This window comes from Diadema antillarum, unplaced genomic scaffold (genome assembly GCF_040938485.1).
Source record: "Diadema antillarum isolate AM-2024a unplaced genomic scaffold, OU_Dant_1.0 scf00000007, whole genome shotgun sequence".
Taxonomy (NCBI): domain Eukaryota; kingdom Metazoa; phylum Echinodermata; class Echinoidea; order Diadematoida; family Diadematidae; genus Diadema; species Diadema antillarum.
This window is the reverse complement of record NW_027270896.1, coordinates 3,982,501-3,997,465: the sequence shown is the minus strand read 5'-3', so window position 1 is coordinate 3,997,465 and position 14,965 is coordinate 3,982,501. Positions and strand designations below refer to the sequence as shown.

General features: G+C 39.3%; 1 protein-coding gene across 1 annotated transcript in view; it reads left to right on the top strand.

Annotated features, from left to right (window-relative positions):
• Nucleotides 1–14,965, top strand: part of LOC139716711 (Fanconi anemia group A protein homolog) — a 49,899-nt gene that overhangs the window by 30,283 nt on the left and 4,651 nt on the right. The window contains exons 16-28 of the mRNA XM_071628243.1: nucleotides 550–681; nucleotides 984–1,132; nucleotides 2,062–2,253; nucleotides 3,659–3,766; nucleotides 4,889–4,965; nucleotides 5,498–5,609; nucleotides 8,207–8,280; nucleotides 10,477–10,768; nucleotides 11,253–11,449; nucleotides 11,970–12,075; nucleotides 12,959–13,021; nucleotides 13,966–14,052; nucleotides 14,421–14,792. Of these exons, the coding sequence (XP_071484344.1) occupies nucleotides 550–681; nucleotides 984–1,132; nucleotides 2,062–2,253; nucleotides 3,659–3,766; nucleotides 4,889–4,965; nucleotides 5,498–5,609; nucleotides 8,207–8,280; nucleotides 10,477–10,768; nucleotides 11,253–11,449; nucleotides 11,970–12,075; nucleotides 12,959–13,021; nucleotides 13,966–14,052; nucleotides 14,421–14,792 (1,961 nt within the window). The remainder of the gene's footprint in view (nucleotides 1–549; nucleotides 682–983; nucleotides 1,133–2,061; nucleotides 2,254–3,658; nucleotides 3,767–4,888; nucleotides 4,966–5,497; nucleotides 5,610–8,206; nucleotides 8,281–10,476; nucleotides 10,769–11,252; nucleotides 11,450–11,969; nucleotides 12,076–12,958; nucleotides 13,022–13,965; nucleotides 14,053–14,420; nucleotides 14,793–14,965) is intronic.

The window sequence follows — 14,965 nt, the reverse complement described above, 5'->3', positions numbered from 1 at the left end:
GAGATCCTAATAAAAGGTGTGGCCTGTCGCCTTTTATTATTATCAATTTTTTGGATATCTCGGCAATTTGAAAACCAATTTTCATCAAATAAACATTGAATCCTTCTTAAAATTACATGCTCCTTCATTTTTCATAAGAGGTTTCTCATTATCTCACTTAGGAATGTTCAAAACAGGAATCCCCACCTCAACCAGTACTGTACAGTCCCTTTAAGCACACTGCTACACCTGAATGGGCTTGGTAACTTTATAACTAGCTCAAGTTTGGATGGTTTACTGGAGGCTGATGAAATAGCTTGGCAAGTTCCCCTGGGCATATAAAGGGTTAAGTTGCAAGATTTGATTATTCCATGGTTAAAGGCACATCTTACCCTTCATCTTATACATACATATAAACATTGATTGTTCAAAGTTTTAGTAGTAGCCATGATAATATCAAGGCTACTGCTTGAACACTGAATAAGTGGTGCTTATTTACATCGATACGGAGCAATTTGTCAATCACTTGCAACAGAGTCACATCTGTCTTGATGTTCATCTTACATCCAGGAGCATTCTCTGAAGATGCCTTGGAGGACTGTATGGAGCCACAGGAAGCCCTACAGGTGGGACTACAGAGACTGCAGACATGTGTTACAGCAAGAGGAGAAGGAGAATGTAAGTCAGACAAATCTATTTCATGTGGTATCTCAGCCTTTACTTACTGTAAACCCAGACATGTTTGTATGCAGAACAAAGAGTCATGAGGTGTGGAGCTGGGTGAGAAGTAAAAGTTCTAAGGTACTGGAAAGTGTGTAATAGGCATAAGGAAAGGGAAAGGAATTGGGATGTATGGGGGGCTAAGTGTGAGAAAAAATGATAAGGGGCATAATTGGAAAATAAACTCTATGGAAAGCTAAAAGAAAAATTGGATTTAATGCAAATGTATTTTTGGATCAATTTCACAGCCATACACTGTTTTCTGGATGTCCTCTGTCTCCTAGGTGAGCTCACGGCACAGATGACTCTCCTTGCCGACAGGATTGCGGTTGCCATGGGCCTTGATGCCCCGCCCCCACAACCAGCTACGAATGCCTGTGGCACGACACCAGTCGATCTCTCCAATTGCAAGCACAGTCCAGCTCTACAACAGGTTAGATTAAGCCTGCAACACCCTCTTGCATCCATGAATTCCCCAGAAGTTAGAGACGTAGAGTCATATCGCGATGCTTAATGCACCCAGTCAATTTTGCAGTATCTATGTCTAGCTTCTGAACAGGGGGGTGTTTCATAAAGCTGTTCTTAAAGTTACAAACGACTTAAGAACGACTGGTGATCAGTTCTGATGTGCTATACTTATAATATCAGAATGTCATTTATTCAGCACAAGAACTGATCACCAGTCATTCTTCAGTCGTTCATAACTTTAAGAACAGCCTTATGAAACACCTGATTCCAGTGACTGGGATTATGTCATGTGATAATGCAAAAGAGAAAGAATGTAACAAGTGTGACCAATATTCTTGCATTCATCTTGAAGTACCATGAAGAATAGAAAGAGTAATATAAAATGCACAAATGTTTTCGTGCTATGGTTATGCTTGATGAATATCACAATCTATTGATTATAGAACTTAGAGTTCTACTTATCAACTAATAGTTATAGAAAGACAGGTATTCTACCTGGACCTGGCTGTTAGCCTCAGCAGACAGAATTTACTGACAAGACAGACTACATGACTGTCTGCAGTTTGTAGATTGCGTATGTACAGTAAGCAAATTTCAAAATACTGTATAAGCTGTTATTCACAGTTGGACCGCGAATTTAACAACACGCGAAAATGTCATCATACGCTAAGGTAGTAGTGTGCTTATTTAGGCCTCTGTGTCAATTCCGGAAAATAACATCTCGTGAAAATGTCCGTGACCTCCTCATTCACGATAATATCTCTACGCGAAAATAACAGCGTATACAGTAGTACTTTCAAACAGTACTTGTATTCTAACAAAGTTCAGATATGCAGCTGTGCCTCCCCCCCCCCTTTATTTCTCTTCCTAATCCCTTTCTTTGTTTTGTCGTAGGTCGCTGAAGTTATCCTGGATACTTTCAGCAGCATCTGCTCGAAGCTAGCTGTCCTGAATCAGATTCTCACAGAGCCTACAGAGAAGTTGGTAGACATGGTCTGGGCTAGACAAACTGTTCGCATGCTGAGCAGGTTCACCGATTTGTGCTCTGCCCTCTATCACAGGGTGTGGACCATGGCATGTCAGCAGGTGCAGTAATCCAAGTCTTGGGGTGGGGTTGGTTCTCTCTGTGTGTTTTGCATCATTTGTCCTTCATTCTGTGCTCGGTCTCTTCATTGCCCTGTTTTATGAAGAGTTAAAATTGATTATAAAGTTGATTTCTACCATAAGTCTATGGCAGCCTGTGTGTTAAGGGAATTTAAGATCGATTATATCTTTTAATAAAACAGGGCCCATATCTCATTGTTCTTTTTGGTTTGTCTGTCTGTCTTTCTGTGTGTGTGTATGTGCCTCCCTCTGGCGTGCTCTCTGTTGGTCTCTCTGATAGGGAGATGGATAGATAGATGAACAGACAGATGACAGCTGGATAGATAGATAGACAGATGGACAGATAGTAAGATAGATGAACAGACAGACAGCTGGATAGATATATAGATAGAAAGATAGATAGAAAGATAGATAGATAGATAGATAGATAGATAAACAGATAGTAAGATAGATAGATAGATGAACAGACAGACAGCTGGATACATATATAGATAGAAAGATAGATACTGTAAAACATGTTATATTCGTGGCATGAATTTTTCGTGAATTGGAGCCGACGGCCTTTTTTGCAGCATGAAATTTTCGCGAACTCAGTGCCACTGGCATTCAATGCACATAGTGTAGACAAGAACTTCCGCGTGCATTTTAATTTCGCGAATCTTGGCGCTCGCGAAATTTGCGAAATTAAAATGCATGCGAACATTCCTCGTTTCACAGTAGATAGAAAGATAGATAGATAGATAGATAAACAGATAGTAAAATAGATAGATAGATGAACAGACAGACAGCTGGATAGATATATACACTGTAGATAGAGAGATAGATAGGTAGGTAGGTAGATAGATAGATAGATAGACAGGTAGAGAGATAAAGAAAAGTAGGTGCATTTGTATTGTTTTGTGGGTACACACCATGGTGTTGTTTTAGCATATTTTCTTATGCAATCAATATTTCATGTCATCTTATCAGCGGTCATATACACTTTGTATATAGGCCTATATATATCATGTCCATCTTACCATTTCAGATAGTGGCAAGAGCATCTGTGGAGATTGAACATTGTTTATAAGATTAGTCATATGTTACACGTATATTCCAGTACAGATTTCTCTTGTGCCATCTGCCAAGAAATCAAACTGCAGGAAAATTGCTTGTAATCATACAGACTAGACAAGTCTTTCTATCAATTAGCCACATCTGCTTGTAGTTTTACGAGATTTGCTCGCTCTTATACCATTTCCTCCAAACCCTGATACACTTGTTCACAAAAGTTCATGAAATAACTAGCTTTGGTTCAAACTGGAGAAATGTGCACCTCAATTCATCAAAACCTGAATTCTTTTACTATCAGTATGTTGCATTTTCTCATCTCTCCGAAAAACTCCAGGATTCCTCCACCAGTGGGGATACACTCACCGGTCTAGCCTGCTTCCTTGTGTGTTCACAGCTTGAGAAATCCTTGCTTCCTCCTGTTCTTCCTTCCACTGGACATGGGGTAAAGTATCTCATGCTCACTCACATTTAACACATACATACACAGAAACTCCCAACTCTTCTGCTTTCGGTGGAAGATCTCCTGCTCTGAGGCCATTTTATGAACCCGTTGAGGATGAGTCCCAAGTATACTCGGGCAAGGGTCTATTGGAAATACGTGTTGTAGCAAAATTAGCCCATCCTCAACGGGCTAAAATCTCCTGCTCTCCTGCTTGAGATTGAATTTGTCCCGCTATGGCTGTGTGTCTCCTGTTTGAGGTGTATTTTCTTCCTCATGATATTTAGCTTTATCCTGCCAAACTTTACTTTGTCATACATCAAAGAATTAAGCTAAGACAGCACCACATAGATTCTAAAACCCTGAAGCATCCGAGGCACTTACAGTACACAGCCCAGGACTGTCCGCAAGGGAGGTTGCACTGCGCACCCTCCATGCGCTGCATGCACATACTAATTTGTATACAGCAAAGTCTCCAGTTTGCTTGGGGGTCCAATTGGGAAAATCTCCAGTTTAAGAGATGCTTGTGGTTGGAGTCTCTGCTAACAGCCCTACAATAAATTCCTTCCAACATTTCCTAACTTCTTGAGTGCCATGTGAAGAGCTGTCTATGTAACACATCAATGCAATGCATGAATAAAAGAAACTACTAATAGCGACAGATTTCACAAAACACATTCACTCAGAGAATCCCTTGGGAAGCACAATGAAGTATTCAGTGTTAAAGCTAATACATGTTTTGTGAAATCAGAAATTGACTTTATTCATCAAGCAAGGTTGCAACATTCTTAGTATCAGCATGAATGCTATAGAGAAGGTGTAATGTGTTAATGTCGTGAAATGTGGTACACTTTATGTTGTTTCAAATTACGTCATGTAAATGGTTTATGTTCCTGCCATGTTACTGTAAAATGAGGAATGTTTGCGTGCATTTTAATTTCGTGAATTTCGCGAGCGCCAAGATTCGTGAAATTAAAATGCACACAAAAGTCCTTGTCTACACTATATGCTTTGAATGCCAGTGGCAGTTCGCGAAAATTTCATGCCCGAATATATCATGTTTTACAGTATATCGAAAGTCATTTGTGAAATCTAAGCCAGATGTGAACAAATTTTCTCATTCAGGGAGCATGCAGTCTGTTAGAAGAAGTGTCAAGACAATTATCAATCAGCACTTCATCACAGATGCAGTTTACTGCAAGGTAAGATTTAGCTATACACTTCACATCATTGAGGGGACAATAACAACAGCAGTAGGAAAAGGTATTCCTGATTATGGTTGCAATGTGATGTTTTCGAATCTATTACATTGATTACAATATATCGGGCCTTGGCCGTATCCATTGCGTGAGAGTAAATTGCATGTGCAGCTTGTTAGCTGCGTGTGTAGCTTGTAAGCTTCATGCAGTTGAATGCTATACTGCAGGGCGCATTTTGATCATCACATATACTAGTCATTGTCAATCTACCCACTACTGAACAGGAAGGGTACTTTAGGAAAAAAGGCCAAGTACACCGACATTTATGATATCATACTTTCGATCTCAAAATACTGAAGGAAAAAAAAAAGAAACTCAGTATCCTGGCAAATTCTGTAAGTCTGACAAGTTTCTCAGTACAGCCTTTCAATATATTGCAAGCAAATTCCAGATGGTGGAGGATGAATTTTGAAACCATCAAGAAAAGTATGTTTTAGGTTTAAAGTTGGTATTCATGTCTGTTTTTTTGCTCCAGGTTTGCGTCAGTCATCCTGCATCTCTTTCTGATCACAAGAAAGTGCAATAACCCTGAGCAGATGGTCAGTAGCTCTCTAGAGGGCGACATTCCTCAAACACTTCTAGACAAGGTACGTATCCCACGTTGCTTCTGATTACTGTCAAACAAGGAATGTTCTCGTGCATTAAATTTCTGGAATTTTGCGAGAGCCAAGATTCGCGAAATTAAAATGCATGTGAAAGTTCTTGTCTGCATTATACGTATTGGATGTTAGAGGCAACTCACGAAAATTTCATGCCAAGAAAATATTGTGTTTTACAGTATCTGATGCTTGATTCTTTTGTGATGTTTCACCCTTGATGGACAGTGTTTGTTGCTAGTCTGTGATTTCCATTACTAATGAGCCCTTGCATGATGTACATAAATGAGCACTCCATTCGCGCTTTTGCAGTTCATTGAATTTCATGAATAGTTGCCACCCTGTAAATGCCTGTATACTTGCTATATTGTATTGTTAAGTCTCACTTAATGACTACAGACGTGAACAATTATTTTTTCCAATTCTATTTGCATAAAAACAAATGGGAGGTGTGTAACTCAGTGATACCATCCCGTCAATTTACGTAAGTAGCTCTGGCAAATGCCAGTCTGTGGGGGGGGGGGGGGGGGGGGGGGGGGGGGGAATTGTTAAAACACTTTCTGGATATTTGTCTGATTTTGATGAAACAATTCTTGTCTGGTGTGTCTGAAGTTGCTTTTTTATCACAGTCAAATTGAATTTGGATGTTGATTGCCTCTTGTATTCACTTTTGTTGCAAGTTTGATTTAGCTGCAGTCTGATCACACAAAAAAAATGTGTCTGTGTGATTCTTTATTTCTCATAGTTCTGCTTTATCATGCCTCGAGTCAATCCTGTGTTGAGGGAGAGTAGCGATTATGCAGTCGACGTCTGTCTTCTAGAAGGTATTTGTGCTTCTCTGAGAAAAAGATGTTCATATTGCTGTCATATTGTCACATGATATACTTGGTATTGAGTGGTTTTCATCCATCACAAGCATATGTATGATCTGAATTGACTACTTTGGAAACCAGATAATCTACCTTAGTCAAAAAATGATCAAACCAATATAAATAAAGAAGAATTTGCATGCACTGTTTATGTCTTATCTGATATCATGTATAATCTTATTCTGTAAAAGCTAAATCTTTTGCAAGTTTGAAGGTCTCTTGCATTTTATTTTGTGGATGAGAATAATCCTGTGCATATTTCAATACCTCCCCAAAATATTCTCATGTTTTGATCTCAGCCACAGCTATGAAGAGCACTAACTTTGTGAAAATTTCCAAACTGTGAAATATTCCACATTGGCAGTATAATAATCTTGTATGATCATAATGAGTGATATATCATACATCTGGGACCTGGTTCATAAAGAATGATCATAAGATTGATCTACACTTGATTCACAGAGTTATGCTCAATGAATCAAGCGTAAGATCAATCGTAACTTATGAAAAATGCCCCTGGTCTTATGTACCTTCTCAGTAGAAAATGTATCAAGTATTTTTCTCTGCTTGTTCAGCCCCCCCCCCCCCTTAATACTCGTGGTGTTGCTATTTCACTCTTTCCCTATTCTTTACCCTTGTGTTGCTCCTTATCTTGTTTGATGTTGCCTCCCTATTCATCCTTATCCCTCACAGGTTACCCCCCCCCCCCCACCCCCCTATGATCCTTGGGATCATCACTGGCCCACCTCTGCCTTTTGTCTGTTCACCACCCTTGCTTTAATCCCCCTCCATATGTGTTTGGCTCCAGGCCTGCTTTTGACCTCTAACCCACCCCCTTTTGTTTTCTTTGTTCTGTATCCCTAGCCCTCCCCTGACTATTCTTGTCGAGTGTAGTCCTTATATGTGATTGCATCCATACATGTTTGTCATTTTGCCTCTGACGAAGATTAGGCTAGGATCAAAAGTCCAGGCCCCCTTGACTCCAAGTATACATCATGTTACAACTTGTACTGATACATCACAGACTTACAGATTACAGACCCTTCAATCATTTTGAATAAAACTTTTGTCCAAACATAGAAAGTTGACTGATGTCCTTTCACTGTTTTGTTCCTATCTGTGTGTTTCTCATACTCAGAGGAAGATGCCTTGATTTCTTGTGGGAAGAGAATTCTGTCAACCCGATTTCTTCTTAGTCAACTTTCTAAAACTCCGGTTAGTATATCTGAGGGGTTGAAGGTAGTACTTGTGCTCATATTTCAACATGTCACTTGTTAAGCATCGACTTTTATTTCATTTGGGCATTAATTTTACACCATCATGCCAGTAACTGAGTCTTTGAAACGTTGAGCCTTAACTGATTTATTATACATTGTTGTCGCTGTTTCTATGGAGTGATCATGGAATGATTGGCCATTCATTCCCTAGCCTGAAGAAACCTGTGAGAAAAAAGGCAGTTTCTTGTTTATTAAAGATGTAGTAAGTTGTTCTCTTTGATAAGATTGATCAGTTTGTCATGCAAGCTGCATAAGGAGTTCTTACAGCTACAGGAATCTATACCTATAGTAATACATACCTACAGTTTCTGCACTTTAGAAATGTGTGTATTGTTTGTTCTTGTAATCATCACAAGATTAAGTGATCGATCCTACTTTTCAGGCATTTGTTATAGTTCTGTGTTCACGTGGTCTTGTACTTCTTACTGCTTACACCCTCCAGCTCTCATTGAGAAAGTGGATAGCCTATGAACTGTGTGTGCTCCCTCATGAAGATTGCCTTAATGACTCTGAGAGGTGAGTGTACATTTTGTGTTTATTTCTCATACGATGCAATAATCTATCAATTTTCATATTCCTGTCGTGATTATGATGATGAATTAAATGTCATGGTAGACAGACTAAGTTTTCTTTTGTTTTGATGCTTCATCCTGCTTTTATTTCTTTCTACCATGTAATTTTTTTATTATTAGGCCAAGTAAAAAAAGAAAGTAGTTTCTCGTCCAGGTTTTTTGAGCAAGGCGATGAGGGAGGTCCTTACTATTTGATATCTTACTATTTTTTCGAGGATTGTCAAAATGTAAGTAATATGTGTTTCTCGTCCGGTAATTCTGAAAAATGTAACGAGAGAGGGCTTTACTATTTTCTATATCCAATTTATGAAATGAAATATCACTCTGGTAGCTGTGTTATGAGAGACCAGGTCCCAAGTGTATGTCTTGCCTGCACTCTGTGCATTTTCAAACAAATAGATATAATATGTACCATACTTGAAATGAAACTTCATGCATGCAGAAATACATTTGCTTTTTTCTTTCCACTACAGATGTCAAGGGAAAATGACCATCTTAATACTGGTATTTAGTGTTGTAATGGCATTTCTGATACCAGTGTACTTGCAATTCTGATGTATTGTGCTATTAATCGAAACAGGTATAAAACATTCTATCAACAAATGTACGACTGAAATAAATTCCATGATATTCAAAACACTGCTTTATTTATCATTGGTGTTTGTGACTTTTTGTGTCCACACAGCTGGTATGTATCTGCATCTCTTCACAGCACAATTGTAGCACATTCAACTGGAAACTGGCTGGTACAATTGCAGATGGATGTCAAAATGATACTGATATGGCATTATAGCATTAAACATTTAAACATGTTTCTTCATGTTCTAAAAAGACATTTGATAATCACTCATCATTTGGATGATGAATGATTGTATCACACTACAGGTGATACGACTCACGGCCGTGTCCGTGAATTTACATCGTAAAGAAAAGTATCCCGCAGAAATACGAGACAAACCAGAATCCGTAGAAAAGTTGTTTATTTTGTAGATACACCCATTTAATAATTCTACATTTGCTGGAAAAGCGCATTCATTTTCTCTTCAAACTAGAAGAATACATCGCCGTCAGATGCAACGTTACAGAGCAGAGTGTTTGGGCCTCTACACATTCGAATGTGTTCATGCGTGCGTGCAGACAGCTGACAGACCAGGGGGATGGGGACCCTGACAGCTACAGACACGCATACGCGGCCGGCACGGCCACTGCACTGGCACCGTACCTTCCGACACTGCACACACATGCACATAGTCACAATGACATGAAAATGTATACATTCAAACTCTATCTAAAATATGAGAAACGGGGAAAAATACGAACAATGCGCATAATATGCGTGGAATATCAGCGATTGTTCGCAAAAAAATGTTGCCGCTATCGCGTTCACAACGTACCGAGTGTGCTGTACATCACAGCCCAGGCCCGCGCGCCCATCCAACTACAGTTCGACTGCTTTGTGGGTCATTACTTCTTGCCGAGCTCGCAATGTGAAATGCATGCGTTATTACATACGCACTACAGAAGCTACAGCTGTACTCCAGCTAAGTAGAGGACGCAAGGCGTATAGAAATGAGACATCACGATTGGTAGGTGAATTGTCGATTTTTTTTTTTCGAAAAAATAGTAAATATCAAAAAAGTCGATGCGGCAACTGAAAATCGATGCGGGCGGGGAGCGGGCTGGGACGAGAATTATGAATTTCATGGTATTTTCAGCGCCATTTTGAAAATAGTAAATGATAAAAAAATCGATGCGGCGGCCAAAATTGATGCGCACGAGGACGAGAAACTGGTTCCTTTTTTTACTTGGCCTTAGAGATATTGATCACCGTTTTTATAACAATCATTACTGAAATGAGGAGAAATGCATGCTATCTTAAATAAAAAAAGTGTTAATGCACCATCCATACAAGGCAAACTCGAGACAGTAGGATACTAAAACCTTATCTGACTAATTATGAAACATTTTCCAGTCAATATATTTGTGAGTGATGGGGAAAAAACAGCATTTATGTTCATCTTGTTTATATGAAACTCGATCTGGGGAAACAACATGGAAAACAAAGGTTTGAAGAAAGGAACTTAAATTTCAAATTGTTTGCTGATGTGCATTGTAAAAACTTGTTTCACTTTAACTCCAGGCATGACTTTCATCAGTGGGCTCTCCTCTGTCACTTCCTACCCCACCCCAAGACCCAGGGGGGTTGTCAAGGGTCCCACAGACAGGTGTGTGAGGACCTGGTGCATGGCTTGCTGGACCACCAGACCAGGGCCAAGGGCGTGGCAGCACACGATGAGGTTAACCCCCAGGATGGCACCGCAGCTGGGTCGAGTGATGCTGACCTCTTGGAACCACACCCTGCCCCATGCCCTCCATGGTATCCCCATGGCAACCAACACACCTGCTGGAGAGAACTGCTTCAGATGCTCCAGGTACTAACTGGTTTGAGCTGACAGGTGGATGCAGTGTGTGAATTCCTGATACTGTAAAAGTGGGTATTTTTGTGCGACTAATCTTTCGTGCTTGGCCGGGTAGGAAGAGTTTCGCATGTTTTTAATTCCATGGAATCAAGACATCAACTACTGAAACAAATGGCAAGCTAAAATATTCGTGTGCTTTTATTTTCACGCTAGTTTCTGGTTGCACGAAATGCGCGAAATTTAAACACCATGAAAATTTCCACTTTTACAGTAGCTGCTCTTGACTCAGTCGTTATGACTACCCATTTGAGTGACAGTCAACACATATTTCTTCTCAGCTTGTCCTGAATGTTTATATTTATTCAGATTTCACGTAGCCATGATTATGGATATACAAGGAGCGTATATGTTTCATGTTAAAAAGAGAATGTTTGATTAAATACTTACCATCTTCACTATAAGTAATTAATTCGCCTTTGCAAACTTTTTCTGGCAGGAGTTCATTCCATTGATTGGCCTGGGTGATGCCACCACCCATGTGTCAGGTGTTCAGGAGGACAAGTCACATGACTTATGGCTGCTTGCAGTCCTCAATAAGAGACTGGACAGTGCTGCCTCCAAAGGGACCAGTGACTCTGCATCCAGTGGTGTTTGCTTCCCTCTAGAGGCCATTGAAGTCCAGTCATTTATAAGGTGAGGACACGATTGACATGATTTACGTGACACATTAAGCAGAAGAGATAAAGTGAATCTAGATTAATGTTCATGCTTGTTATGCCAAACAATGTATTGTGTTCAAAATTTGGTTATTCACAATCATAGCCAGTGATGATTCTGATCCCTTATTATGGCGGGTACTGCATATTTATTCATATGAATGTGATTTTAGTCAAATTGTTTTTATTGCAACGGATTGACAAAAATGCTTGGTAGTCTATTGGATATGATGCCTGTCTAGCAATCAGGATGTCGTGGCTTCGAATCCCACCCAAGCATCTATGCCCATGAATTTTATATTGACTATTATACTCAAAATACTAGATTATCTGTGTGTATTTATGTCAATGAAGCATAATTTGTCAGTCAGTTGCAACACGTTGTTCTCGTTTTCATTTTTATTGGTACTTTACTTCATTTTGTTTCACTTCCACATCTGATAAAAACATATATTGTGCATGTGTCATTTTTCTCCATGATGGGTGGTTTTGAAAAGGTTGATGTGCTGCCTGCCACCGTATCTGATCTTCTCATCTCATCCTGGCAAAGTGCCAAGTGAAAACAGTCTGCAGAAGCTTTCTACTTTCATCAATCAACTCTTGGTAAGATCTAGATTCCACAAAATGATAAAGTCCATCCTGCCATTTGACATCACATGCCTCTTTTGTACTTATCCGCTCACCTGAGCCGAATGGCTCAAGTGAGCTATAGTGACTGTTTGCCATTCTCCATCCTGTTTGCAGATAAGAATAAATAGATAAATTGATGAATAGATAGATTGATTGATTGATTGATTGATTGATTGATTGATTGATTGATTGATTGATTGATTGATTGATTGATTGATTGATTGATTGATTGATTGACAAATAGATAGATAGATCTAGATAGACAGATAGTTATAGATAGGAGAGATAGGTAGATAGATAGATATGATTTGATATTTTAACCCAGTGAGCATGGGTTGATTTTGCTACAACACGCATTTCCCACAGACCCTTGCCCGAGTATACTCGGGACTCATCTTCAACGGGTTAATATAATTATTGTCACAATGTAGATGTAATTTGTATTTTGAGATTTGAAATGGCTTAATATCATATCTTTGTGTAGCAGATATCCCTTCATTTGTTTGTGCTTCTCCATCATGAGGGTTGGTGCAGATGATGCTGGCCTCATACAACTATGTTTTCAAGAAACTTGTGGAGTGTGCGTCCCTGCTTTCACACTCCATAGTAGAATTCATGTGCAGTACTAATAGTTTCTCCTCAACTGTATAGTTACTTTCGAAACATTGTAGATATTGACCTTTCAGTATGATATGTAGTTTTTATTTTATCAATACTAAGATTGCCTTCAATCGTATGTTGAATTTGTTTTATTTGTTTGAATTTGTGTTTATTTCAGGGATGGGGTATACCAAACGAGTACTAGTATATTGTTGGTTGCTCTTTACATCATATCTTGTCTATTTTCATTCACCAGAGAAGACACTGCCTGGAGGCATGGGGCAGCTTACCATACCTGATAACTGCACATCTTGTCAAGGTACCTACTTTAGTTTTCTTCATGAAACAGTAGCACAGTAAATTAATACTAATACTATAGTATTGATGATAGTATACTCGTACCCCAATCCCTATCCCCACCCTTGTTAATACCAATGATGATAATGATTTAATATACTTACTGCACCGTGTGATTCATGAAGTTACATTAAGAGACTCTAGGACTTTTATTTTGTCTTCCTTTTCTCAAATTCAAATATCATACTTACAAATCATGCAGTAATGAGTCAAGGAAAATTGGTATCTCCAACAACTTTTCCTGTGAGTGGGTGATATGAAAGTTTGTGGACATTCTGATGGAATGAGGGAACAAGCTGTCTATTAAAGGACAAGTTCACCTTCATAAACATAAGGATTGAGAGAATGTAGCAATATTAGTAGAACACATCAGTGAAAGTTTGAGGAAAATCAGACAATCCGTTCAAAAGTTATGAATTTTTGAAGTTTTTGTTCAGTAACCGCTGGATGAGAAGACTACTGCAGTGTATGTATAACTTAGATGTCACATGCGTACAACAATATAAGGAAAATATAAAGAGAATTTCACAAAATTCCATCTTTTGAAAAAAGTACACATTCCCCTGACTCATTACCGACAAATGTTATGGGTAATATTATTCCCCCCGCCTTTAGAAAGAGGCAAGTCAAGTGCTCTTTTATTTTACGAAAAGAGTAAAAATATGTTGAATTTTCTTTTACATTTTCTTTATACTGTTGTACGCATATGACTCACAAGCTGTAGTAGTCTCCTCATCCAGCGGTTCCAACACAAAAATTTTAAAAATTCATAACTTTTGCATCGATTGTCCAATTTTCCTCAAACTTTCACTGATCTGTTCTACTATTATTGTTGCATTCTCTCAATCCTTATGTTTGTGAAGGTGAACTTGTCCTTTAAGTATATCACTTGTATATTATTCTCAGGGTGTGATGCTGGTGTCCAGACAGACCAGTGATGCGCTCCTCCGGCCTTTTCTGGTATCCTGTCCTCTCCTCATCTCCTCCATACTGGTGAGTACAATAGAGTGATGGAATGTGCTTCTTACTTATACAGTCATATTACAGGGTGGTCATACTGGTAGGGGAAAATTGCAACATTAGGAATATCACAACTTTTCTGTGCATGGTTTCTTTGCCAGAAACAAGTGAATCATTATCAGAAAAATGTCAGACCAGAGTGTGGTTCTGTAACTTTTATGTGAACTTTGCTGTGACACTTTGCCATGATTTCATGCTCACCACAGAAAAGTTATCATATTTGTCCTTTTGACTTTCACTCAATTTTTGGATTCTATATGATGTGTGTTTCAAATAATTGTGATGGCCAACCACCTGCTTGCATCGTAAAATATATGTTTTGTTGTCATTGAATCTCTCAGGTTCATTGGAGTCGATTGTGGCCATTCATCATGCATGGCTACGGGCAAAAACCAGCTCCAGAGGTTTTCCAGCAATTCAGGGATCTGTTTAACAGTGCTCAGGGTATCGTCAAGAAAGGCAGAAGCATGCATAAAAGAACATCAGCATCATCATCAACGTCATCATCCACTCTTTCTACCTCATCTGGTTTGTCGAAATCCATGGCTCTGGGAGTCAGAACTGATGTTCATGTTTCCACAGCAACCCCTCCATGGCTGTGTGCTATCGCAATCCACACGGCAGTCATGCAGCAGTGCAGACCAGAAGACAGAAGTGCCACCCTGGATGCGGTCCTGCATCTGGTATCCAAGGATCATCAAGAGCAGCAATCGGTATGATTAGTCCTCCAAGAAGACAAATATTTTGAGAGGTGTTCAGCCCCTAATTTGCAGTTGATTGCTGCTACACCACCTCCCCCCTGGCCCCCTCAATCTTTGATGATATATTTGCATCTGTAGTATTCCCCTTTCAACATTTTGTCCTTTGAGCTTTGAGCATGCATTGG